General features: G+C 48.0%; 3 protein-coding genes across 5 annotated transcripts in view; 2 read left to right on the forward strand and 1 right to left on the reverse strand.

Annotated features, from left to right (window-relative positions):
* Window positions 1-15,254, forward strand: part of BRICD5 (BRICHOS domain containing 5) — a 26,814-nt gene extending 11,560 nt beyond the window's left edge. For both annotated transcript variants that reach the window (XM_087728782.1, XM_087728780.1), the window contains exons 3-6: window positions 9,302-9,454; window positions 10,365-10,472; window positions 12,620-12,773; window positions 15,131-15,254. In XM_087728782.1, coding sequence (XP_087584908.1) covers window positions 9,302-9,454; window positions 10,365-10,472; window positions 12,620-12,773; window positions 15,131-15,225 — 510 coding nt within the window. In that variant the 3' untranslated portion in view covers window positions 15,226-15,254. The remainder of the gene's footprint in view (window positions 1-9,301; window positions 9,455-10,364; window positions 10,473-12,619; window positions 12,774-15,130) is intronic.
* On the reverse strand, window positions 13,782-24,258 carry MLST8 (MTOR associated protein MLST8). 2 transcript variants are annotated; one of them, XM_014064761.2, is made up of 9 exons: window positions 24,121-24,258; window positions 23,809-23,947; window positions 23,681-23,732; window positions 21,553-21,715; window positions 19,788-19,863; window positions 19,545-19,697; window positions 19,318-19,442; window positions 17,883-18,046; window positions 13,782-16,353 (listed from the first exon to the last, which is right to left on the reverse strand). In XM_014064761.2, the coding sequence occupies exons 2-9, from the start codon at window positions 23,935-23,937 to the stop codon at window positions 16,235-16,237; spliced, it is 981 nt and encodes a 326-aa protein (XP_013920236.1). In that variant the 5' UTR covers window positions 23,938-23,947; window positions 24,121-24,258; the 3' UTR covers window positions 13,782-16,234. The 2 variants fall into 2 exon arrangements, with proteins under 2 accessions (XP_013920236.1, XP_087584905.1); XM_087728779.1 differs by lacking the exon at window positions 24,121-24,258 and having other exon boundaries at window positions 23,809-24,092.
* Window positions 24,259-24,471: 213 nt separating this feature from the next.
* LOC106547540 (hexosaminidase D) overlaps window positions 24,472-25,856 on the forward strand; it is a 44,709-nt gene continuing 43,324 nt past the window's right edge. The window contains exon 1 of the mRNA XM_087729150.1: window positions 24,472-24,708. The gene's annotated coding sequence lies outside the window, so the exon portion shown is untranslated. The remainder of the gene's footprint in view (window positions 24,709-25,856) is intronic.

Genomic DNA, 25,856 nt, shown 5'->3' on the forward strand with positions numbered 1-25,856 from the left:
TCTGTATTAATCTGTATGGAAGTCTGTCCATTGAAATCCGGTAACAGTTCCAGTGAGAAGCAGACACACCTTTTTCTGCACATCAAGAAAGAGCATATGAATATGTACAATGCAATCTTTGACTGTCCTGGTTGGTCAGGGCTTTTGGTTGTGATATGAAGTTGGCCATGTGGCGGTTAATGCCTTCTTCAAGGAGGAGATGGTTCCACCTGCTCTGAACAAGGAGTCATTGCTGGACACCCGATAACTAGACAATTTTTATCTGCTCTCCATTTTTCTTCCTCCTTGGGAGAGTTAGTGAGAAGACTTGATTGCCTTTAGCTCTGGAGGATCCTGAAAGAAACTGATTATCTGCATCCTTCCCAGTCAAGTTCAGAATCATTCACATCACTGAAATAGCCTTGATTGCACCCAATCAAATTCAGTGGAACATGGATGGAGGTGGCACCTCTACATTGCCCCTTGAGGACTTCTGGGGAGGGGCCTGCCACCGCCGGCAGCTTATCTGAGCTGCCTCCAGAGTTCTGGTTCATTATCTATTTAATACCTTAGATATCTCTTTTTTCAGGCTAGAAAAAAGCAGAGAGCAGTCGATTCAGTCGGTGAGAATCTTCTTTGAAGTTTGCAGTTTTTTGTTTTTTTTGGCTGTGAACGGAGGAAGAGATTCTGCCAAGGCTGAGTCATTTAACTCCGGTCAGATCTTCTCAGCTGTTTTTTACAGTACAAGGCAAGTGACCCCCCCCCCTCAGAACAATCTTTTGAAACTAGGCTATAGAAAATTAACACGAGCAGAGACCAACCTGAGAACTTTTTTTTTGTTTGCTCTATCAAAAATACCAGCTTCAATGTTATAAAAAATTCTTTTGAAAAAACTCCTTTGTTTAATGGTTTTTAAAATGGCGATTTTACAGCTTCCGCATTTGTTATAATGATATATCTCCAACTTCTTGGCACAGAATTATATCTCCAACTTCCTGGCACAGAATCAAAGGAATAACCTCATATAAATTATTTAGCTTCACTCCCTCGAAGATCTTTTCTTATCAACTTCTAAAAGTTTACTGAAATTATTTTATCTGAAATCAACGCGAGCAGAGACCAGACTTGAAAATTTTGTTTGCTTTCTTTCTATTATGGCACCGAAATCAAGGTCGGGGAGACGTACTTTTAGCAATATATCTCAAGCATTTGTTACAAAGCTGCAGTCCTTACCTTCTATGCCCCCTACTGGAGATTTGTTAACGAAAGAATTTCTTTTTGAGACTCTTAAAGAATTCAGAGAGGAGATGAAGCAACTTATTTCAGATTTATGTGATAAGCTTGATTGCTCAAACAAAGGATGATATGATTGGATTTGTAACAGTATTGACAGATTATGTTGGTGGAATGGAAGATAAGCTGGAGTCTCTGGAGGAAGCCAACGCCAACCTGACATCCAAAATTGAAGTGCTGCAACAGAAAGTTGAAAACGCAGAAAAACAACTTGTTATGACAAATTATAAAAAGACAGAGCTTGCATTAAGAGTTAGGGGATTGCGTGAAAACGATCAGGAGAACTTGAAACAGATTTTTTCAGAGGCTTTCAGTCGTTTGGTGGGAAATCCGGGACTCAAATTTGATTGGCAGATCCAGAAAATTTACCGTCATAATTCGTGGGTAGCAAAACAGAGACAGCTCCCGAGAGATGTAATTATATATCTTGCTACAAGAGAATCCAGAAACGCGATGCTACAAGAGTTTTATAATACCAGGCTGCAAATTGATGGACAGGGCTTGATTGTTTTCAAGGAAATACCACCTCAAATGTTAAGAGCCAGGAGAGACTATGCTTTTCTAGTTAAAGAACTCAGAAATCGTCAGATACAGTATAGATGGGATGTGCCTTTTGGTATTATAATCACATTCGGTGAGCAAAAATATTGTCTTAACTCTGTATGGGAAGCCCGAGATTTTTACCATAAGATCTTAAAGGCGGAACATCTTGAATCACCTGGACTTGGAGAAAGACAAAGAGAAGGACAAGAGAAACAATGTAACACACAATTACAAAACAGGAAGTATCGTTTTCCCCTTCCGGAAGAGCAGGAGACCAGAGAACAAGGACCCAGTCGTGCTCCTAGACAAATGGGAAAATAAGGTGGATTGCAGCAACATCTATGATCATTAACTATTGATTAAGGAGACATATATGAACTCATTACAAAAGAGAAAGCAACTATTTTACTATATCAAACAGCTTTAAAATGATATAATTCCTCTGTAAGAAAATTATATTTAATTAACTGACCCAAAATATTGGCTTAATTTTGAACTTGGTTAACATTCTGTGACTTTTGTTTTGCATAAAATGATATAGTTGTATACCGAGGAAGAGACATTAAGGTTGAACGAACTGATGTTGATTTTTTGGGGGGGGGAAGATATATTGTATGGGATCTAAAAAGACTTAATGGATAATTTTGAATTTTCCTTTATATAAATTACTGATGACTTATTTTCCAGGGTGAAGGGCGGAAATCGTGGTGGTTCTCTTGGATCGCGGCCCAATTTGGATGGAGTTGGGAGGTGTGGTGTAGATGGGAGGGTAGTGGAGGTTAAATGAGAGCTTACTTTGAGATGGAACTGTAAAAATTGCTATCTGAATATACTGCTTGGAAGGATACATCCAGGGAGTTTGCAGGAAGGCGGAGCATATATGAGAGGAGTATGGATGAATATAAAATATATGTATGTGTATGTATATGGGCGTGTATATATATATGTGTGTATATGGATGTATATGGATACAGATAGAGGCAGGAACGAGAAGAGCTGGAAGAGGAAACCGAGAGAAGAACTTGAGATGTGTTTAAATTGTGTCAGAGAGAAAGGAAGCATAAAAGACAAATTAAGGGTTTGAAAATAGATAGATATTTAGATAAAGGGATAAGGCCCCTAGCTAGAGAAAAATTCTACTTGGTTAACTTACTTGGTTTTAATATATGTTGAAATCCTGCAGGTAATTAACTAGTGAAGATTAGAAATGATGTAAACCGCTTAGGTTTTTTTTTTCTTTCCTTTTTGTTTAATGATAAGAAGCTGAGCTCAATGTAGAGAGTTTATTGATTTTCTTTCTTTTTTTTTAGTACTTTTTTCTTTTATTCTTTTCCTTTTTCTTTTCACTTTTAACTTACTTGGTTTTAATATACTCGAGACTGTGTTTGATAAAAAGCTATACCGGGTATGGGATTTGGGAAGTCGGAAGGGAGGGGGGATTATAGGGGGAGGGGGGTAATATAGTTTATGTTAATCTTTAGAACAACAAGAATGCACTTGTATACTGTTGCCTTTTTCTTTTCCTTTTTTTAATTTTAGTATAAAATAAGAAGCCAAATACATCGATGGATAGTAGAAATACACCGAAGTGAGGAGTAGAGGGAAAGAAGAGAGAGGGGTAGAGAGGGAGTGAGAGGGGAATGGAAGGAGGGTGAGATGGAAGGGAGGGGGAGAAAGGAACGTTAGAGGGGGAGGGGAAGTAGAAGAGGGGAATGTTGAAGGGGAGAAAAAGTTGGAGGGGGGAGAAAGAAAGGGTGTATGGAGGGTTGAAGCGCTATGTTGGTTTTGTATTTTGGAATATAAGAAGAGTTGTGTTTATTGCTTAATGTTATATGGCCTTAATCATGCACAGTATATATGTGATTGTATAAAATGAAAATGAACACGAAATAAAACTTTTTAACATGATACATTGCCCCCTTGAGTTAACAACATGATTTGATGGAACTGATTATGGTATCATCTTAGGGCCGTGATGGCGAAATTATGGCACATGTGCCACAGGTGGCATGCGGAACCATTTGTTAGGGCGCGCGAGGCGTTGCCCTGTCAGCTAACTTCGGCCTTCTTTTTCGGCCATTTTTCGCATTCCGGAGTTTTTAGGGGAGCCTCCGGGAGAGCTGGGGAGGCCGTTTTAGCCCTCCCCAGGCTCCTAGAAAGCTTCTGGAGCCTGAGGAGGGCGGAAAATGGGTCCATTGTGGGCCAAAAGCGGAGGGGAGGGTGGGGGAGTGTCACACCTGCATGCGCACGGGGGTCACGCACATAGCATTATGGGTGTGGGCACTCCCGCGCATGGCCCCCCTGCCCCCCCAGCCTTTGGTATGCAATGGGGAAAAGGTTAGCCATCACTGTCTTAGGGCGTCAAACTCAAGGCCTGCAGGTCAGATGCGGTCTGTGATGTGGTTGGATCCAGCTCGCGGGGCCATCCTGGTCTACCCAACACGAAGAGGAAAGATCAGGCCAGCGTAGTTTTGGCCTGATCTACCCAATGCGAAGAAGAAACATGCCAGCAGTTTGGGGAGTGGTGTCAAGTTGGCCATACCCACCCAGTCAGCCCCCCCCCCCAAGGTCAACCACAGCCCTGATGCAGCCCTCAATGACACCGCTGGCTTAGGGGATTGGACTAGGAGTTGGAAGCACAAGTTTTGGTTTTACCAGTGAACCCAACAAGGACTATGATGTCCTTATGGCATACTTAACTAAATTTGAAGTACTTAAACACCAGAAGGCTTTCATTCAAGTATTCTGGTATTTGAAGTACTTTGCCCTCCCCTCCTTGAAAGCCGATATGGGAAGATTCCTCACCCAGGGAGCCATGCCTTGTGACTCTGGACGCATCCAAACAACTGAGGATGTGCGTCTACTACACAGCCTTCATACTAGCCTCATCTAATGCTTCTGCTCCTCGTTTTTTAGACTCATTTTTTAAATATATACTTTCTGTTTTAATATATTTTCTAGCATCTCTAAGAATTCTTTTCTTTAAACTCTGATGCTCTTTAATTGACTGTTCCCCACCTGCTTCATGTTGGTCCAGTGGTGGGTTCCGGATCCCGTCAAAACCGGTACGCTGTGATGGGGCCAGGCGTCCACTATGTGGACGCGTGCTGTGCGCAAATGGCCCAGTTGGGTCAAATACAGGTAAGGACGATGGACGGGCTGGTGTGCCCTCCGGAGCACCGTACTGGAATGGTACCTGGTGCTCCCACCAGGCACCAGTACGCCCCATAACTCACCACTACTTTGGGGTTTTCTTCTCTCTCTGCTCCTATTTAACATCTACATGAAGCTGATGGATGAGGTAATATGCTAATACGTAGCAATTCTATACTGATTCACTGTGCTTTACAGCCCTCTCTAAGCGGTTTACAGAGTCAACCTCTGGCCCCAAACAATTTGGGTCCTCATTATGCCCACTTTGGAAGGTGGGAAGGCTGAGTCAACCTTGAGCCTGGTGGGATTCAAACTGCCAAATTGCAGTCAGCAGAAGTAGCCCGAAGTACTGCACTCTAACCACTGTCCCACTGTGGCTTATAGTGTTGATTGTACCAATTTTGCATCTATGCTAAGGGTCAACCAGGTGAAGCTACCAGGTTGTGTGTCTGTTGTGTGTCTATTTGTGACTCATCAATAAGATGGAAGATGCTCATTTGGCTCATTGTATCTTGGTAGTTGCAATTGTTTCTTAATCCCTTTGGATTATTGTTTACTGCCCACAGTTCACTGCAGAGGATTAGATGGCCATATTAATTGTGTAATTGGCATTAAAACAAATGGCAGAGGGAGGCAGCCTGCTTAGAGGAATCCGTATTTGAAGAATTTCCAGAATCCATGCTTTCAGTCTTGGCTCCAAGAAAAAAAAATACTTTAGGGATGAAGCAATTCCATCAGCTTTACAAAAACGAAAAGAGCAAGAAAAACCCATGGTTTTATAGACAGAATAATTTTAGAAGAAGCTGGTGGCCATCGGAAGTACTGGACAGAATTTCTCAATGCAATTTCTCAACACAACATCAATGACTTATTGATTCAAAATGGGGTGGAAATATGCCATCATTTAAAAATTTAAGTAATTGGAGGATTGAAATTGCTTGGAAATACTGATCAGCTATAATATATAAACAATATATTACAACAACTCAATCAACAATATAAAGCTATTTTCCAAGGCACCTGAAGGCCAGACAAGGAATAATGGATGGAAACTGATCAAGGAGAGATTCAACCTGGAAATGAGGAATTTTTTCTGACAGTGAGAACAATCAATCCATGGAACAGAAGTTGCCTTTGGAAGTTATGGGAGCTTCATGACTGGAGGCTTTCCAGAAGAGATTGGACTGCCATTTGTCAGAAATGATATAGGATCTCCTGCTTGGGTGGGAGGTTGGACTAGATGACCTTCAAGGTCCCTTCCAACTCTGTTAATCTAATCTATTTATTAAAATTTTCAACTGCCTAACTCTGAGCATTTTACAACACACTAAAATATACAATTTGAAAAGCACACAATCAAATCAAATGCAAAACCAGGATAATTAAGAAACCACCTCAAAGACATCCATTCCTGGGTATATTTCCATCAGACTCTTTGCTTCCTTTAGAAATGGAAATAAAACAATTTTGTATACCTTAATTCTTGCAATTACATTAATATGAGTTCTGGGTGTAGTAGTTGAGGTGCCAGTGAGTCTGAATCCCTCCTTAGGCATGAAACCAGCTGTGTGGCCTTAGCCTTGGAATGGAAGCAGCCCTCACTCAAAAGTCCCCCCCACCAAAATTACATTAATGTTTACCAAGAATCATTTTGTATTTGTATTTGTATTTTATTGGTCTTGTATGCCGCCCACTCCCGAAGGACTCCTAGCGGCTTACAATAAACAAGGGAAGGGGATAAATAGACAAATAGACAAACAACAATTTAAAATGCACAACATTCATAGTTACCGTGGGGCTGGCTATTTCAACAGCCTGCCTGAGCAGCCAGATCTTAGTGGCTTTGCGGAAGGCCAGGAGAGTAGCCAGGGTCCGGATCTCCATGGGGGGCTCGTTCCAGAGGCTGGAGCTGCAACAGAGAAGGCTCTCCCCTGGGAAGTCGCCAGCTGACATTGGCTGGCAGATGGAATCCAGAGGAGGCCTAGTCTGTGCGATCTGATCGGTCTATGGGAGGTAATTGGCAGGAGGCGGTCTCTCAGGTACCCAGGTCCGATGCCATATAGGGCTTTATAAGTGACGACTAGCACCTTGAAGCGAGTTCGGAGACTAATGGGTAGCCAGTGCAGCTCACGGAGGATAGATGTAACGTGGGTGTACCTGGGTGCACCCACGATTGCTCGCGCGGCTGCATTCTGGACTAGCTGAAGTCTTCGAACACTCTTCAAGGGCAGCCCTATGTAGAGCGCGTTACAGTAATCCAGTCTTGAGGTCACAAGGACATGAGTGACTATCTGAAGGGCCTCCCGATCCAGGTAGGGTCGCAATTGGTGCACCAGGCGAACCTAGGCAAAGGTCCCCCTGGGCACAGCCGACAAATGGTGTTCTAAAGTCAGCTGCGGATCCAGGACTCCCAAATTGCAAACCCTCTCTGAGGGGCGTATAATTTCACCCCCCAGACTGAGAGATGGAATACTTGGCCAATCTTTGGGAGGGAACATCAGTAGCAATAGCAATAGCAGTAGACTTATATACCGCTTCATAGGGCTTTCAGCCCACTCTAAGCGGTTTACAGAGAGTCAGCATATTGCCCCCAACAATCTGGGTCCTCATTTTACCCACCTCGGAAGGATGGAAGGCTGAGTCAACCCTGAGCCGGTGAGATTTGAACCGCTGAACTGCTGATCTAGCAGTAGCCTGCAGTGCTGCATTTAACCACTGCGCCACCTCGGCTCTTGCAAGCTACTCGGTCTTGTCTGGATTGAGTGCCAACTTGTTTACTCCCATCCAGACCCTAACAGCCTCCAGGCACTGGCACATCACTTCCACTGCTTCGCTGAGGTGGCACAGGGCGGACAGATACAGCTGCGTATCGTCCGTGTATTGGTGGTACTTAATCCCGTGCCGGCGTATGATCTCACCCAGCAGCTTCATGTAGATGTTGAATAGGAGGGGGGACAGGACCAAACCCTGCGGCACCCCATAATTGAGGGGCCTTGGGGTCAACCTCTGCCCTCCGACCAACACCGACTGCGACCTGTCCGAGAGGTAGGAGAACCACTGAAGGACAATGCCTCCCACTCCCACCTCTCGCAACCGTCGCAGAAGGATACCATGGTCGATGGTATCGAAGGCCGCTGAGAGGTCAAGGAGCACAAGGATAGAGGGGTGACCCCTATCCCTGGCTCGCCAGAGATCATCGATCAGCGCAACCAAAGCAGTTTCCGTGCTGTAACCCGGCCTGAAACCCGACTGAAAGGGATCCAGATAATCGGTTTCATCCAAGGACCGTCGGAGTTGCGAGGCCACCACTTTCTCAACAACCTTCCCTACAAAGGGCAGGTTGGAGACTGGACAATAGTTGCTCAAAATGGCTGGGTCCAGAGATGGTTTCTTCAGGAGGGGTCTCACCACTACATCCTTTAAGAGGAGCGGGAAAATTCCCTCCCAGAGAGAGGTGTTAACTATCGTCCGGATCCAGCCGCGTGTCACCTCCCTGCTGGTCGAAACCAGCCAGGAGGGGCACGGGTCCAGTATACAAGTGGAGGCACTCACCGCTCCCATGGCCTTGTCCACTTCCTCAGGAGAGACAAGTTGAAACTCGATCCATGAAATATGCTCAAGACCTTCCCCCGGCACCTCGGCTGGTACCGTGCAATTGGAGTCCAGCTCTGTCCGAATCCAAGCGACTTTATCCGTTAAATACTGAACAAATTCCTCAGCTCTACCTTGTAAAGGGTCATCCGCGTCCCTCCCTTTCAAGAGGGAGCGGGTTATTCTAAACAAGGCGGCTGGGCGCGATTCAGCGGATGCAATAAGGGCGGCAAAATGCGAACATTTCACCACCCGTATTGCCACGAGAAAGGCTCTGATAAAGGCTCTCATCAGTGCTCGGTCTGACTCAGATTTACTGGCCCTCCAGTGGCGCTCTAGGCGTCTCTTTTGGTGCTTCATCTCCCAGAGTTCCTCGGTGAACCAAGGAGCCCTCAAGCAGAATCAACTGACCAAGCTGGTTTCTATCTCCAAGGCTCAGGGATCAACTTGGGCCACGTTCAGACACTTTTTGGAGAAAGCAACAGCAAGCCAGTCCCATTTCCCTCTGATGTAAAACCGGGGTGAGCAACTATGGCCCCTTCATGACCTATGGACTTCAACCCCCAGAATTCTCAAGGCAGCATGGAGCTGATTTCCACAGGTCATAAAGGGGCCAGAGTTGCCCAGCCCTGTCCTAAAAGGACCTAGGAAGGGGCAGGGATGTGAGACTTACAAGAGGTGGGTGCTGGAAGGTCTGATGGAACTTGCCAAAGTCCTCACACTCTGTGTTGTGTCATTATAGCCACTTTCGCAAGTAATGCGACTAAACTTCCAGAATCGCCCGGGATCCTCGATGAACCAGTCTGTGGTGGTCAGCAAGGCCAAGAAAACCATCACCTACTACATCACAACTTCCAGTAACCAAACCACCGCCATCTTGTTTGATTGCAAGAATGTGAGCATGCACTGGGCTGCCTTTCAAAGTTAAAGGGGAGAACATGTGTCTATCTGGGGTTGTGTCCATTTCATAGGGATGTGAGGAGAGGGAAGAGGCATGTTCTGTCAACAGCTGGGTCTCTTCAGCAATTTTTAGGACCGGACAATGAGATGGGAAGGCAGATGCCCCATTCTGGCAGCAGGTGGCTGGGATTCTATGTTGGCAGCCAGCTCTAGCAGGGGTCAGTCAATTGCCTCTTGATGGCCCTGGGCTGCTGCTATCCCCTCCCCAGGAGGAAAACAAGGCTTGCTGCTCATTGGACCCCCCCCCCCCGCTCTCTGAGACGGGAGCGAGTGTTGGGTGTTCCAGAGTTGAGATTCTTGTCTGACAGGCACACTCTGATTCCCCCAAACCCCAGAACCTGGGAGAATCCTGAAAGCCTTTTCCCGTTCCCCACATCCGCAGCGTATTTGAAGGACAGAGGTGCAGAGATCAGTTTCCAGTGGGGTTGCCTGGAAGGTCATTTATTGATGTAGAACATTGATATGGCCGCTTAACTCGGTCTCAGTGAGTCCAGGTGACTTCCAGAAATGAACCGTTCTTGTTCTGTTTCTTTGCTGGGGCAAGTGAACAGGTCTGGATGGCTCTTTGGCATGTGGGAAGGGCATCTCCCAAGCTTGGACTGAGGTCTGGTGTAACCCGGAGGGGGGGGGCGGCTTTAATGCAGTGATCTCCAATCTTTCCAGCTTGTGTAGATGAGGCAGTGGCAGTGAGTGGGAGGTGGAGAAGGGATGATTCTGCGCAAGTGGTAGGCATGCCCATACACCACTCATACAAATGGCATTTTGTTTGTACGTTCACCTACCACTTGGGCAGCCGAGTTCCAGACAGGCTGTGGGCCTCATGCTTTGCCTGGTTCTCTGTGTAGGGTTATGTCTGTTATAAGCTGTCGGGGCACAGCAATTGTTACCTGAAGAGGATGAATGCCCAGGATCAGGATGCTGCCCAGGCCTCCTTCAACCTATCAAAACACAAGGTGAGTGCCTGCAACAGCCTGGCCTAAGAAGAATCTCTCCAATTAATTTGTCCATCCATCCATCCATCCATCCATCCCCTCCTTCTCTCTCTCAGCACGAGGGCTGCCTCTGTGGGGCAAGGCATCCTCTCTTGCCAGGCAGCTCTGGGTGCAGGAGGCAGCTAGTCTCCCAATCTCCAGCAGGCATCTCTGGGGCACTAAATAGGAGAAGGCTGGCATAGCCAAAGGGCATAAGGCAACCAGTTTCCTTCCTTAATTCATCACTCCATTAATCAGTTCCGACTCTCTTCAGTTGCTGAACTCTCTCTAGGCTGTGTGCAAAAAAACCACCATGAAAAACAGATATAATGGTGGAGAGATTTCGGATTAGCTGTCAAAGCAAGATGCCCTCCACTCACAGGAAGAGTTACATCTCTGAATGTCAGAAGTGTGTCTTTAGGATCAACGCCCGAAGCCCATGGTTGCCTCAGGGCTTTGTTTGCAAGCTACTGCCAGTAACCCAACCAGCTGGTGGTTTCAGTTTCCTCATTGTCTTTTCTGAGCTTGTGAGGCATTTTTAACTTGCTGGCACTTGTTCTAAAACAAGGGTGTGCAACCTTGGCAACTTTTAAGACTTTAACCAGCATGGCTGGCTGGGGGATTCTGGGAGTTGAAGTCCAAGTCTTAAAAGTTGCTAAGGTTGGACGCCGCTGCCCTAATGGAAAAGCAATAGATAACATTCGAGAGGTTGGCAACTCATGGCTAGCTTTGGGAGATTCCCGTCAGGTGAGCGGAAACAAAGCCACATTGTCTGAAAGGCTGCTGCCACTGGAAAAGTCAGAGCGAGGTGGCGTCAGGCCTGGAGGGCAGAGGTCCGATTTCTGGAAGACAGAGGGCTCTCTTTGCTGCAAATGTCAGAAGGAAGCTGGCTGGGCTCAGGTTTCTGCTCTGCCAGGTCAGGAGCTGCCGTTCCTCACCAATGCAGCTAAGACGCCTCCAGAGGCAGAGAGGGAAGAAGGGGGGATGCAGTGCACCTGTTCGCATATCCCACCCCCTGGATATCCAGTTCAGGGTAGCCTTAGGGCCGGGGTGTTGAACTCAATTTCACTGAGGGCCGCATTAGGGCTGTGGTTGGCCGTGGGGGGGGGGCAGGCATGGTGAGTGTGGTGTGGTCAGCTTGACACCCCTCACTGGGCGTGGTTGACTGGGTGGCCATGTCCAGCATTGACGCCACTCCTCAAACTGCTGGCATATTTCCTCTTTGCAGTGTGTAGACTGGGCTGAAGTGACGTGGGATGGCCCCTTACATTTTCCAGATCCGACATTGCGGGCCGCATCCAGCCTGCAGGCCTTGAGTTTGACACCCCTGCTTTCGGGCCTCTCCCAAAGTGGCAGCCCCAGCCAAGGGGTCTCCAAAGTTAGCAAATTGAAGACTTCTAGACTTCAACTCCCAGAATTCACCAGCTAGCCATGCAAGTCTTCAATTTGCTAACTTTGGAGAGTCCTGAGTTAGAGGAACAGCAGCCTCTCGGTCCCTTGTGGCTGCAGTCTAGAAAGCACTCCCCGGGCAAATCTGGTCTTTAAATGCTTCTTTTGGGGAGCAGCAGCATGGAAACAGATTAACAGAGTTGGAAGGGAACTTATAGGTCTTTTAGTCCAACACACCACCACCCCCGGCTCAAGCAGGAGACCTTACACCATTTCTGACAAATTTGCAGTCTTTTCTTGAAAGTTTCCAGTGATGAAGTTCCCACAACTTCTGAAGGCAACTTCTGTTCCATGGGTTGATTGTTCTCACTGTCAGAAAATTTCTCCTTATTTCCAGGTTGAATCCCTCCTTGTTCCCGTTTCCATCCATTATTCCTTGTCCGGCCTTCAGGTGCTTGGGAAAATAACTTGACCCCTTCCTCTCCGGGGCGGTCCCTCAAATATTGGAAGACTGCTATTGTGTCTCTCCTGGTCCTTCTCTTCACTAGACTAACCATGCCCCTTCTTGAGGGATACCAGGCAGGTGGAGCGGGCATTTGGTACCCCAGTGCCTCTTCCGGGAAGCGCTTCCCACGGTTCAGCAGTCTGCAACGGGGGTCCTGGGATGCAGGGGTTGAGTGGGTCAGTCTGTTCCCTGAGCCATGCTGAGGTGCCCTCACCATCCTTCCTTTCTTTGCTAGGAGGACCCACTGCTGCTTCCCAACCACGGCTCCCAATACTACCGGGAATTCTTAGGGGTTGTGCCAGGGAGCTTGGTGCAGCCGGTGGAGGCAGGAGAGGCTGCCCGGGCTCTGTGCAAGCAGGTGCCCATCCGCTGGGTTAAGAAGAAAGATGGTAAGTTGATGGGCGCAGCTGTGCCAAAGCTCCCAGGGGGTCTCTGCTCCCTTTGAGTTGCAAGTTAAACTGAAATCCCCCTGGTGCCAATCAGATGTGCCAATGCTGGCATTTGTTGGGAGCTGCTGGCAGCAACATCTCGTGTCCAGAGGCTCCCTTTCTAACTCAGAAAGTGTAGTGAGGGTGGGCATCTGGCCTCCATCACTGGCACAGGCGGTGTGGTTGGGGCAAGGACGCACCTGTTGGAGCACAGCTAACTTAGTTTAATTCATCTGAGGCAAACCTGGCAGAAGAGAGCACATCTGGCCTAGGGGTTAAGGCACCTGGCTACATAGAAACTGGAGTTCAAGTCCTGGCTCAAGGCACAGAGCCAGCTGGGTGACCTTGGGCCAGTCCCTCCCTCTCAGCCCTGGGAAGGAGGAAATGGCAAGTTAGAGTATTTTCTGAAGTATAAGATGCACCAAGATTTTGAAGAGGTAATTTTTTAAAAAAAGTTTTTGCACTCTGCAGACCTCCCAAACCCTCTGCATACCTCATTTTTTTGTGAAAAACAGAGCATGCAGAGAGTTTGAAAGGCGTGCAAAGGGTTTCTGGGGGCTGGAGGAGAATGAACAAAAAACAGCCAGTTTTTTGCGAACGTAGGCTTTGGGAGGCTTGTAGAGTGCTCCTGGGGGCTGGGGGGGGGGCAAAACCGGGCAAGAAATTGGCTGTTTTTCGCTCATTTCTGCCCTCTCCAGCCCCCAGGGGCACTTTGCAGTCCTCCCAAACTCTTTGCATGTTTATTTTTGCCAAGGAGCCGGGGTTTCGAGAGGCCAAAAATGCTATATTCAGTGTATAAGATGCACCCAGATTGTCACCCTCTTTTTTTTGGGGGGGGGGGAAAGGAGCGTCATATCCTTCGAAAAATACAGTCCTTTTGAAAAACTTTGCAACAAAAACTGGAGGGACTTGAACAGGCAGTTGCCAGGAGTCAACAATGACTCAAAAGCGCACAAACTCACACAATACCAAGGAACAAACCTCTTTATACTTGGAGAACATTGCAGATATCAGTGAGCAGAAGGAAGGGGTCGAATCTAATCCAGAACCTCTGAACCTACCTGCACTCTGACTCCCACAGGAGTCAACATTATGTGGCTGACGGGGATCCCTCCTCCCAGGAAGGATGAAAGGTTAGCCTCACATGTGGCAGCAGCCGAAGTCAATAGCAGCAAAAGCTGAGATCTACAGCAGAGTCACCAATCCCGGGCTGCGGCCTGGCCCTGGGCTGTGGCCCATTCAGAACTGGGCCATGCAAGCAGCAGGCGAGCGCCTGCATGCAGCTCCATTTGCGCAAGCAGCGGGAACTCAAGCACGCACTCGCCTACCACGTGCACGGAAACCCCCCCCCCACTGCACCGGCCGCAAAGCTGGTAAGGTTGAGGACCACTGATTAGAGCAGGGGTGTCAAAGTCGATTTCATTGAGGGCCGCACCAGGGTTGTGTTTGACCTCAGGGGGCTGGGGGTGGGTGGGAGGGAGCATGGCCATGGTGGGCATGGCCAGCTCCACATTACTTGTGTTGGGAGTGCCTGTGGGGGCCTAAGTGCTCTTCCAGCTAAAAGGGGCTCCCAGGCTCCGTTTTTGGCTGTGCCGGCCTCCTACAACCCTCTGCCAGTGAAAATGGAGCTCCGTTTTTGCTAGCAGAGGCACTGTGGTCCAGTCCTTTGCTACTTCCAGGGCAGCCCCGTGGGCCAGATCTACTGTATTTTTCGGAGTATAAGATGCACCAAAATTTTGAAGAGGCAATTAAAAAAAAAGTTTTTGCACTCTGCAAACCTTCTCAAAACAGGCCTGTTTTTTGTCAAAAAAATGTAGGACCTTTTTTTTTAGGAGACTTCCAGAGTGCTCTCGGGGGCTGGGGGGGGGGGAGAACAAGCAAAAAAGGCTCCTTTTTTGCTCATTTCTGCCCTCCTCAGCCCCCCAGGAGCACCCTGGAAGCCTCCTAAAGGCTCTGCACGGCCATTTTGGTGAAGGGGCGGGGTTTCAGGAGGCAAAAAATGCTACATTCAGTGTGTAAGACGCACCCAGATTTTCAGCCTCTTTTTTGAGGGAAAAAGGTCTGTCTTATACTCTGAAAAATACGGTAGGTACCCCTTGGCTGAATCTGGCCCCCAAGCCTTGAGTTTGACACCCCTGGATTAGAGGGTCTTAAAATCAAAATGAATTTTGGGGTTTTTTCCCCCTCCAGTTCCCGAAGACAAGCAACCGCCATTGCAGTTCTGCCCTGCTAACATTTATAGCTTATCCAAAGGACTCTGTTTCCCTCCCCCACACCCAAAAACCCACCTTTCTACAAACACTTTGTGCTCTTCACAGATCCTCCAAAGCAGCGGCTCATCTACCTCTGCATTGACATCTGCTTCCCAAACAACATCTGTGTCTCCATCTGTTTCTACTACCTTCCCGAGTGAAGGTCCAGAGACCAACATCCGCGGTCCGGCTCGGCTACCCTTGAACCCAATCAAGACCTGAAGTCAAATTCCCCCCTCCCCCCGTGCTTGACCCAAATCCTCCAGCCTCCCAAGAGAGCCTCCCACCTCCTCATTCAGGACTCTGGATCAGCCAGAAGGAAAACAACTCCACTACTTGGTCATCTTGAGATATATATATATGTATATATATACATATACATATATACATACATTTACGAAGTTTGTCGCTTTCAACTGTAACCTGTAAATAATTGTTTCTGATAGAAGTAGCTTAATGGTGAAGGTCAGATCCATACAAACATTATGTGAAAGAAAACCTTTTTTAAAAAAAAAACACCCATCATGTATGGTACTCTTTGATTTGGGATGTGAGCATGTTCGGTTAGAGAGAGAAGTCGGCCTTCTTGGCTGACGAGGAGGCTTCCCCTTCCCTCCTTCTTCTAAGCCAGATGACCCAGCAGGGCTGCCTGGGGAAGGGAGGACCAGACTGAAGCCTGTCCCTCCTGCAAGGGGAAGGGCACCCTCTTCAATGGCAACCTTTCTCCCTTTGCCACCATGCTGGTTAGCAGGCAGAGCCCATAATTACTCTGGAGTCAGTGCCCGCTCTCAAATGAAGCCTGGGGGGAAAGGTTGGGGGAGGGGGGCAGAAAAAGGGGCTCAGGAAGGAGATCCAGCTTACCCCAGACTCAGGGCACAAGAGGCTCTTCCTAGAGGCAGCCAAGAGTAGGATACCCGTCATCGCCCTGCTTCAAAGCCTTCTCTGCCAGCTCCATGCTGGTTTTAAGAAGGTGCTACAAATGGGGAGCACAAGGGGCCCCAGCCACACTTGCTAACTAAACCAAAGGGCAGGGAGTGCAGCCTCAGCCGAGTTCAGCCAGCTCCACTCCCTCGGCAGAAAGAAGCAGTGGCTAATGGGGCCCAGCAGGAATCCTTTCCTTTGTCCAGAAGGCAGCCCGGCGGGTGAAGAGGTGCCATCCCAGCTTGCTCCTCAGCCCAAGACGCTGTCGTTGAAAGCCAGGCAGACAACCGCCTTCTGATGCCCACTGTATTCTCTCTTGATCTCCCCCGTCTCCACACACCAGAGCCTGGCCAAGTTGTCTGACGAGGCTGCAGGGGGAAAAAGAGAGTTCAGAGGAGTGGCACCCAGAAAGGAGGGACAGATAGCCAAAGGCTGACCGTTTCTCTAAAACAGGGGTCCCCAAACTTGGCAATTTTAAGACTTGTGGACTTCAACTCCCAGAATTCCCCAGCCAGCAAAGGTTTAAAACAATGTTTCTCAAACGTTGCCTCTTCAAGACACGTGGACTTCAACTGCCAGAATTCCTCATTTTGCTCATTTCCCCCCTCCCTTTTAGAAGTCCACCTACACTGGGTATTCTGGGAGTTGAAGTCCACATGTCTTCAAGTAACCACGTTTGAAAAACACTAGTTTGAGACTTGTGGACTTCAACTCCCAGAATTCCCCAGCCAGATTTCAGCTAAGAATTCATTTTGGAAGACCCCCACAGAAAACAGGACCAGGTCACGTGTTGAGAGCATGAGGGAACTCCGTGGGCCCAGCCTTTGGACATCCATGACCATCGGGGGCACAAGATGGCAGCCCCTTTAGTTGTCAAAGGGGCGTCCCGCAAAAGGCAAAGACCCCTCCCCAGTGTATTGGGTGCAGAAGAATATGTTTCCTAATGGTACAAACAGCACAAGAGGGTGGAAGTGGCCCCAGGATGGACAAGGCCTCCACTTCACTGAATGGGTTCAAGCAGAGACCGAACAATCTGCCTGCACTGATTCCGTGTGGATTTATGCACAGAGCAGGGGGTGGGCTCTACAGCCTCAAGGACAGAGAGGCCTTCAAACTTGGCAACTTTAAGACTTGTGGACTTCAACTCCCAGAATTCTCCAGCCAGCAGAGCTTAAGTCTTAAACTTGCCAGGTTTGGGGACCTCTGCTCGAGGGCCTCTCCAACTCCAGGACCTTAGGCTTTAAAAGAACATCACAAAGCCCGAGAGAGCAGTTCATGGCTTGCCTCTACAACAGGGGCTGGCCAGTGAATGGGTCCTTCTTTCCTTTTGCAGAATATGGGATAATGTAGGGACTCCTCGACTTACAACCGTTCGTTTAGTGACTATTTGAAGTTACAGCAACATTGAAAAAGGTGACTTATGACCATTTGTTACACTTATGACTGTTGTGGCATCCCCATGGTCGCATGATTGAAATTCAGGCACTTGGCAAACTGACTCACATTCATGACGGTCACAGTGTCCCGGTGTGTGTGTGAGATGTGATTCCCCTTTTGTGATCTTCGGACAAGTAAAGCCAGATAAACTTAACAACCGTGTTACTAATCTGACAACTGTAGTGATTCACTCAACAATGGTGGCAAGGAAAGTCATAAAATGGGGCAAGAGTCACTTAAGTACTGTCTCACTAGACAACAGATTTTGAGCTCCATTGTGGTCATAAGTTGAGAACTACTTGTACTGCTCTAGGGAGAACAGATGTGTTCAAAACGCTACTGAAGTGGCATCTGTGTTTTATATTTTGGGCAAAAGATGCATCCACTCTTCCTTGCTCCAGGATGGCCGCCCCAGAGCAGCTTCTTTCCCAGGTGGGCCTATGGGCTCCACCCCTCTCACCTGTGACAATGTACTGAGAATCCCCCGAAAAGGCACAGTCCCACATCCAGCCACGGGAAGTCTCCCCGGGGTTGTTGCTCTTGATGCTCAGCTCCGTCATCAGCGAGAAGTTGGAGGTCCTCCATATTTTGCACGTCTGGTCAGCAGAGCAAGTGGCCAAAAGCCTGGAGAAAGGAGAGAAAGCAAACCAGCTGAAAGCAGGAGCCTGGCAGATCCGGCCCATTACTCCAAATCGGAGCAGGTTAGCGCCTTTTCTGGCCTTATCTGAGGAAGTGGGAACCAACTAAAGATGGTTCAAAATGGCCCCCAGGGGCCTCAAGACTGGACAGATCAAGAATTGGCAAAGAAGATGAAAGGAGTGGCTGGATCAGGCCTGATTAATCAGGCCCCCAAATTCAGGGTAGATCTTGGTCTCCTAATATGGGCAAGGCTTGGCGGGGTCTTAACTATCTCTTTTGGAAGGACCTGCCCCATGTCCCTGACCCCATCTCTCGGCCACCTTGTTTACCACTTGAGCCTGAACTGGACAGGGCAGGAAAGAGGGACTCTCTGCTCCCCATCCAGTGTTGTGGCCCGCCAGCAGCCAGAAGAGCTGGCAGCAGATTCGGACAGTGAGGAGGTTGGGAAGGAAGATGGGCCAGTCCTGGAGTCTGGGAAAGGCTCTGATGAGGGCTCTGCGTCGGAGGCAGAGAGGGGACCAGAGCCATATGCCAGTTATCAGCTGCCTTCAGAGTCAGACAGCAGTGAGGCAGAAGAATAGCTGGAGCCTGTTCCCAGTGTGTGCATGCGCAGAGTTGCCAGACGAAGGGAACAGCTAAAGAACAGGGGTCGACTTGGGAGTAAGGCCACAGGTGGAGGATGAATGGCCCCTCCCAGAGGAAAGAAAAGAGGAGCAAAAGGGGAGGGGAGTTTTCAGGAGACAATTAGTTCACTTAATTGGTTTGTGACTCTCTGAGGTTCCTTGCCAAGTTCTGCAGATATCGGCCTGGCAGCTCTCCAAGCCAGATAAGGTCTGTGATTGTAAATCCACCTTCGAAAGACTTTGTTGGATGTGAATGAGCGAAATTCACAGTTAATTAATAAAAGGGGTTTTTGTCGGGACCAGGAGTTTGTTTCATTCTCTCGGGAAGCCTCGGTCAGAACACCCAGTTATGACTGGGCTTGAGTTCCAGATCAGCTTTTACAAACATTCTTCCAAGTCTGAAGTGCATCAGAGGTTGGACAGAGCATGTCAGGAGACGCAGGCCCACTATAAGAGGGAAATGCCACCCAGTCATGACCATAGCTCAGCCCACATGTTGCATGTCAACTCTCTTCCTCTTGCCCGAAGTCAGCTTGGTCTGCCAGGGCCAACATTTCTCCTACCCTTCCCCAAGAGGGAAGATCCCTGCTTTTCCAGGGCCAAGAAAACAGAGCAATCTCACCAATTACTCACGTGGAGTCCGGGCTGAATTTGCACTGGAGTGCATAGCGGTTGTGCGCAGGGATCTTGGTCTTAGGGATGAGCTGGGTGACCTCATCTCCAATGCCCCCCGTGAGATTCCAGACGTAACAGTTGCCCTGCAAAAGGAGAGATGAGTGAAAGCACCTGGTCCGCTGCCTCTATGCCACGGCGAAGACTAACCGAGGAACTCAAGTTATTCCAGCCCAGGCTGTCCTTACCGAACTGTTGACCGCAGCCATGTAGCTGGCATCTGGATCAATATGTACCGCGTTGACCGAGACCTCTGGCTCTGGAATGAGCTGCTCATTGTGGTCCGTTTTCAGGTCCCAGATGTGGATAGCGCCACTCTGGTCTCCGACAATGAGCTCAGCCTGGGAGGAAACAAACCAGGGGAGATTTTGGTCCTTCCTGCACCCTCTTTCCCCACGCAACACAAGAGCAGGGGACCCCGCCTCAGGTACCTGATTGGGATGCAAGCAGACGCAGTTGATGGGCGCATTCACCTGGAAAATGCGCTGGCACTGAAGATTGCGTGACCTAGGAAGACACAAACAACATGATGGGGGTGAGCTAAGGCAGTGTTTTTCAACCTTTTTTGTGCAAAGGCACACTTTTTTCATGAAAAAAATCACGAGGCACACCACCATTAGAAAATGTTTAAAAAATTTAACTCTGTGCCTATATTGACTATATATGAAGTGTTTTTCCCACGGCACACCTTACACTATGTCACGGCACACTAGTGTGCCACGGCACAGTGGTTGAAAAACACTGAGCTAAGGGACTGCTGGGACTTCTTACACTCCAGGGACCTTCCAAAGAGTCTAACAGCGATGGCCATGATGCTGTTGAAGACTGCTCTGGCATAGCCATCCCTGCTTTCCTTAAATGGCCGGGTTTCTTAAAGGTTAATCACTGGGCCTTCTCTTCCACAACAGGTTGCGAGAAGTGGTGAAATTCAATTTTTTTTACTACTGGTTCTGCGGGCATGGCAGGGGAAGGATACTGCAAAATCTCTATTCCCGCCCCTTTCTGGAGCCAGCCAAAGGTGGCATTTGCCAGTTCTCCAAACTACTCAAAATTTCCACTACTGGTTCTCTGAACTAGTCAAAATATCCCTTATCGGTTCTCTAGAACCTGTCAAAACCTGCTGGATTTCACCCCTGGTTGGGCATCAGGTCAGGAGAGACGTTTTCAGCTGCAGATGCTGGATGGCAAATGTTTTTGTCAGAAAAAGTACAGGCATCTTTAAGAAGGGTGTCCAACCTTGGCTATTTTAAGACTTGTAGACTTCAACTCACAGAATTCACCCTTACTTTAGTTGCTTGTGCTTCAGCAGGGTATCTGCCCTCTCTGGGAAAACCTCGAAGCATTCAGGCCCTCAGAATTCCCAAGGCGTATTTTTCAGTCCTACAAGGAGCAGGGCTTACTCACTGGCTTCCTTCCCTCTTCATCCCTTCACTTTCCCTTTCTATGTAAGGCAAAACCATAAAGCAGCAAACCTCAGGAAGGCACTTTGGAGAAAAGATGAAACTTCACCAAAACTCATACTGAGGTGCCTCCGATACAGATTCTGCTCACAGGAGAAAAAACCACACACTCAGATTCAGCACCCACGAGGAACAATCATTGTGGTGTTGACTCTTTAATATCACGCTAAGAAACTCAGAGTTTTGGAGCAGCTTCTCACTCCACCGGTTTCAAAGCTGCCCAGCTTCCCCTTCAGACTCTCTTGCTAACGATGGGATGCACAGGCCGGCCTGGTGGGCACCCCCAACTCAAGCTGAAACTATATCTATGCGGGCACTCAGCGCCTTGTGATGTCCACAGTGCCCTTGGTGGGCTGCAATTGTCCTCTGTAAATTGTAAGAATGATCCACCTTTAACAAGGGAGCAAAATCTTACAAGATCTCTCTCCACACACACATGTAAGATGCCATGAAATCTGAGGCATTTGATTTTCTAAATCAGGGGTCTCCAACCTTGGCAACTTCAAGCTTGAAGTTGAAGTCCTCCAGGCTTAAAGTTGCCAAGGTTGGAGACTCCTGTTCTAAAACAACATTTGGTCAGCTCCTTTCCCCACTTTGTTCAATGTGCAAAGGTGCCCATTGCATGGGCAAAATGAACATCTGATTCCTCCTCGGTTGCCCCCTTTCTATGTCTACCTATTTGGGGCCTGTCTTGGGCTTGCCCTGTAAGGTATGAGGTCAACCCTAAAAATCCCACCGGAGGTCCCAGATGCGAGCCATGCAGTCTTCGCCCCCCGTGTACATCCACCGTCCATCTTCATGGAAGCCAACCGAGGTGATGTTCTTGCTCACCCCATCGTAGTTGATCACCGGGTTGGGGTTATTGGAGTTCAGGTCATACATACGGATGTGCTGGTAACCTGGACAAGGGACACCAACTAATTCATAAAGAAGTCAAAGCAACAAAACAGTTTCAGGCAGAGAGAAATAGCACTAGCTAGGTGTCAAGCATGCCTCCCTCACGGTACCTATTCCCCAAACTGTATAATACTCTGAGTCTTCCTTGTCCCTTAACTCCAAGGTGAATTTATCCATTTCTGTGCAATTGAGAATTGTTTGAATGCTGATTCAAAAGGCTGTATAATTACTTTATATTACGTATGTTTCATTTTTTTTCCTTGTTGTGTTTTTCTTTCTGTTTTTAAAGGTAAAAATGTTTAATAAAATAATAATGTTGGATACATGGGAAAGAATCTGGGTAAGAAATGTGAAATTTACACAAGCTCAAAATCTGAGAGAAAATTTTTACAAGATGTTCTATAGATGGCATTTAGATCCTAAAAAGTTGGCTTCTATGTATGTTGGAATTCATTCTGGATGTTTGCGTGCAGGACAGCTTCGGCTGTCTGAAACACACATACACAGGGATGCAAAAACATTGCACCAGAAACATCTTTCTGGCCTAACGGTCATAACTCACTATGCAGCCTAATGTAACAAGAACTGTGTGAGCCTACTCCCACACATGCCCTTCCTCCCCCCCTATGCTGTGCTATAGCTTTCTGTTCCCTCTCTCCCCCTCCCAATGCCATGCAGCTTGTAATCTTCTGTTCCCCCTTTGCCCACCCTTTGCCATGATGTGATTTTCTATTGGTTTATTTGTAGAATGCTGTGAACTTTTCATTAGCTTATTTGTGCCATGTGTGATAATATATGCCTTTTGATACGCTCCTTCTTGATGACGCTGTAACTAACTTTTTCTAATAAAAGAGCCCTTCGAGGATCATTCGAGGCTTTTGCTCATCCCAAGGAATTTCGTCTGGTGTTTTCCTTTTGATTAGGCAAGGACACATGAGCAGCCCACCAGTGTGGCGACAACGCCGCATATGTATCCGAATGTACAGCCTAAATGTTGGAGGTGTGGTTCTCTCGATGCTACATATTACAATATATGGTGAACCTGCCAAAAGGTTAAGGCATTCTGGATAAAAATATGGTGGGTTATGCAAAATATTTTAAAAAGAAGGATAAAGTTTACTCCTCAGTTATTTTTACTAGGTATATGTACTGACTTTACAGTGGTAGAGACTAACTTGATTCTGCACCTAATAACGGCAGCAAGACTGTTGGTGGCGCAATACTGGAAGAAGGAAGACTTGCCTACAATCCAAGAATGGACATTGAAAGTCACAAACTTAGCCGAGATGGCTAAAATATTGGCATATCTTAAAGATCACTCAAATGAGAGATATAAACGAGACTGGAAAAAATGGATTGACTATATACAAAATAAATACGGGACCAAGAAATTCCAGTTAGCCTATGCTTAAGATCAGAAATGATTTAAATTGTTTAAAGTTAGTTCAGTAAGAAGAAGCTAAGGTCAATGCAGAATGTCATTAATTTCTTTATTTCTTTTTTTCCCCCTTCAATAGATTTTAGACTGTGTTTGTTAAAAATCCATACCATGTATGGATTCTGGGAAGTCAGGGGGTGGGTGGGGAGGAGGGGGGTAGGGAGGGTGGGGCACACACACACAAAAAATTTGTACTTCGATGTTTTAATGATTGACGAATGATGAAATATTTGTGTTTTAAAAGAAATAAAAACATTTTTTTTAAAAAAGAATCTTTTGAGTTATCCAACAGTCAGTCTTGCATGGCATCCCTTTTCCAACATTGTGCCAGCACTATTCTCGCTACTGAAATTATGTGCAAAATTAAATATTTTAAAAGCATCGATTTTTATGCACCCTGCGCCCAAGCCACTCACCCTCAACTATTGCCCCCGGCCCACCGGTCGCAAAGCCTGAGGAAGCTCCCCAGAAAAGCCAGCCAAGCCCTGAGCATCTCTCCAGGGCTCCCAGCCCCCTTTTCCTCCCTTACCTGCCGCGGCCACCATGGTGCGGTCCGGCGTGATCTCCAGGGCGTTGACCTGCTGCGGGCGGCGTTAAGGAAGCCGGCGGGGACCCGGCCGAGACTCCCACCCCGACCCTCGACCCCCCAAAGGATACGGAGTCCTGGTGCTGGACGGTGCGCGTGCAGATGCCGCTGTGCGCCTGCCAGAAGCGCACCGTGTGGTCGTAGCCGGCCGTGGCCAGGATGACCGGGTCGCTGCCCACCGTGCCCTGCGCGGGGTTCATGCCGGCGGCCCTGCGGGGAGGGGGAGGAGGAGGGGAGGGGCGGTGGGCGCTGGTTAGGGGAGACTTCACCACCACCACTCGGCCGGGCTCCTGCAGGCGGCCCACCTGGCAGGGACGTTGTGGACAGAGAGCAGCAGGAGGACGCCCCCCCCCCCTTCCGTATCCCTCTGCAGGTCAGCTCACCTGCAGCGCTCCGGTAGCAGCCCCGCGCATGCGCTAGCCGTGTTTGGCCAGGAGCCAGCATCAAACTCGGGTTACGGCGTCCCTCCTCTACGCATGCGCACGGAGCCCCTTTCCGTGTCAAACTCGAGCCGCGGCGGCCGTTTTTAGGACATAGACTCCCAATTTCGTCTCATCGACTTCCGGGTTTCTTTCCACAATTATTTTGATTTTTTTCCGAGGCCTGCCTGCTCCCCCCTTTCAACCAGCGGCCTTCTGGAAGCTCCCTTGGAAGGGCGAGTTTGGAGCACGTTAGGATTGACTCCAGGGCGCTTCAGCGCTGGGTGGAGAACCGGTCGAGGGGCGGTGTGAGGCAACCCTCCAATGGAGCCATAGCAGGACGCTTTTCTGACTTCAGGTTCAGCACCTCGTGAGAACCCAGCCATCATTCCTCGACGCTGCCGGCCCGGTTTAACGCGACCCACTTTTACGTCTTTTTCACCAGGAGCTCATGGCCAACTGACAGGGCGACAGGTGGCCTCCTCTGCACTGTTCGTAACTCTACCGCCTTTCTTCCCCGCAGAAGAGTGCCCTCTGGCGAGGCGGCACAAGGTAAGCGCGCGATTGGCTTTCGGCCATGACTGGGCGGGGCCTCGCAGATCGTCTGGACCAGGGTTTCTCGGAGGTGGGCGGGGTTCCATTCCCTGCCTGCTGGATGAGGAATTCTGGGAGTTGAAGTTCACCATCTTCATGTGGCCAAAGTTGACAGCCACTCTCCAACTCTCTCGCTACCTTTTTCGGTGCACTGAATGGCCATCCATCCTCTGTTGAATCCCCCTATTGCGAAATTAGGCCTACCACTTGCTGTGGCAACTCTGTCCCAGGCTTCTAAACTTGGCAACTTTAAGACTTCTTTTTTTATAAAAAGTTTTTTTATTAGATAAACATTAAAAACATTGGACATAATGTGACATTTCTGGTATAAATGTTTCCATATAGCGATTAGATCTTAAACAATTACAGGGCGGTAAGGGAAGAAGAAAGGGAAAGAAAGAAAATAGAGGAGGGAGGAAAGAAAGGGAAAATAAGGTGGTGCTACAACAAGTGGAAGGGATGGTAAAGAAAGCAACCCAATCTGTATTTAACCTATTAAATGGAGTAACAAATGCATAAGAATGACAAATGTAAAGAATAATAATTATGTGAATGTATGCTTACAATGGTATGTAAGACAACAACAAATAAAAAAATTCTATCAGTAACAATTACATTTTATGTCCATTAAATAGGTATGTGTAGTCAGTCAGATTACCTGTCCATTAATCCTTTTTTTCTATACTTACTAATTATACAAATACACATCCAATTCACACATTCTTAATACCATATTTTCCAATTCTTGCCTGTCTTTTTCTGTCCCTTTCCCCCTCATTTTGAGGGCCTTTTCCCCTCATTTCTAACCATCGGTACCATTTGTCCCAGTTTTCGGGATACTCTGTCTCATCTTTGTCTTTGAGCTCTAGAGTCAGCCTGTCCATCTCTGTGCACATCAGTATCTTATTTATTATTTCTTGTTCGAGGGGAACTTTAAGACTTGAATGCATAAATGAGCTACAAGGGACCTTGGAGGTCTTCTAGTCCAGCCCCCTGCTGGACCTGGCTTCCACAGGTGCTGAGAAACAGCTCTTCTGGCTTCTCCCAGACTACCAAAGCCTCTAACTGTTCTCAGGATCTTTCCTTCCAGGCTGCTCATTGCTCTC

Source organism: Thamnophis sirtalis, unplaced genomic scaffold, assembly GCF_051295495.1.
Source record: "Thamnophis sirtalis isolate CommonGarterSnake01/CBP01778 unplaced genomic scaffold, rThaSir2_p1.2 scaffold_14, whole genome shotgun sequence".
Taxonomy (NCBI): Eukaryota; Metazoa; Chordata; class Lepidosauria; order Squamata; family Natricidae; genus Thamnophis; species Thamnophis sirtalis.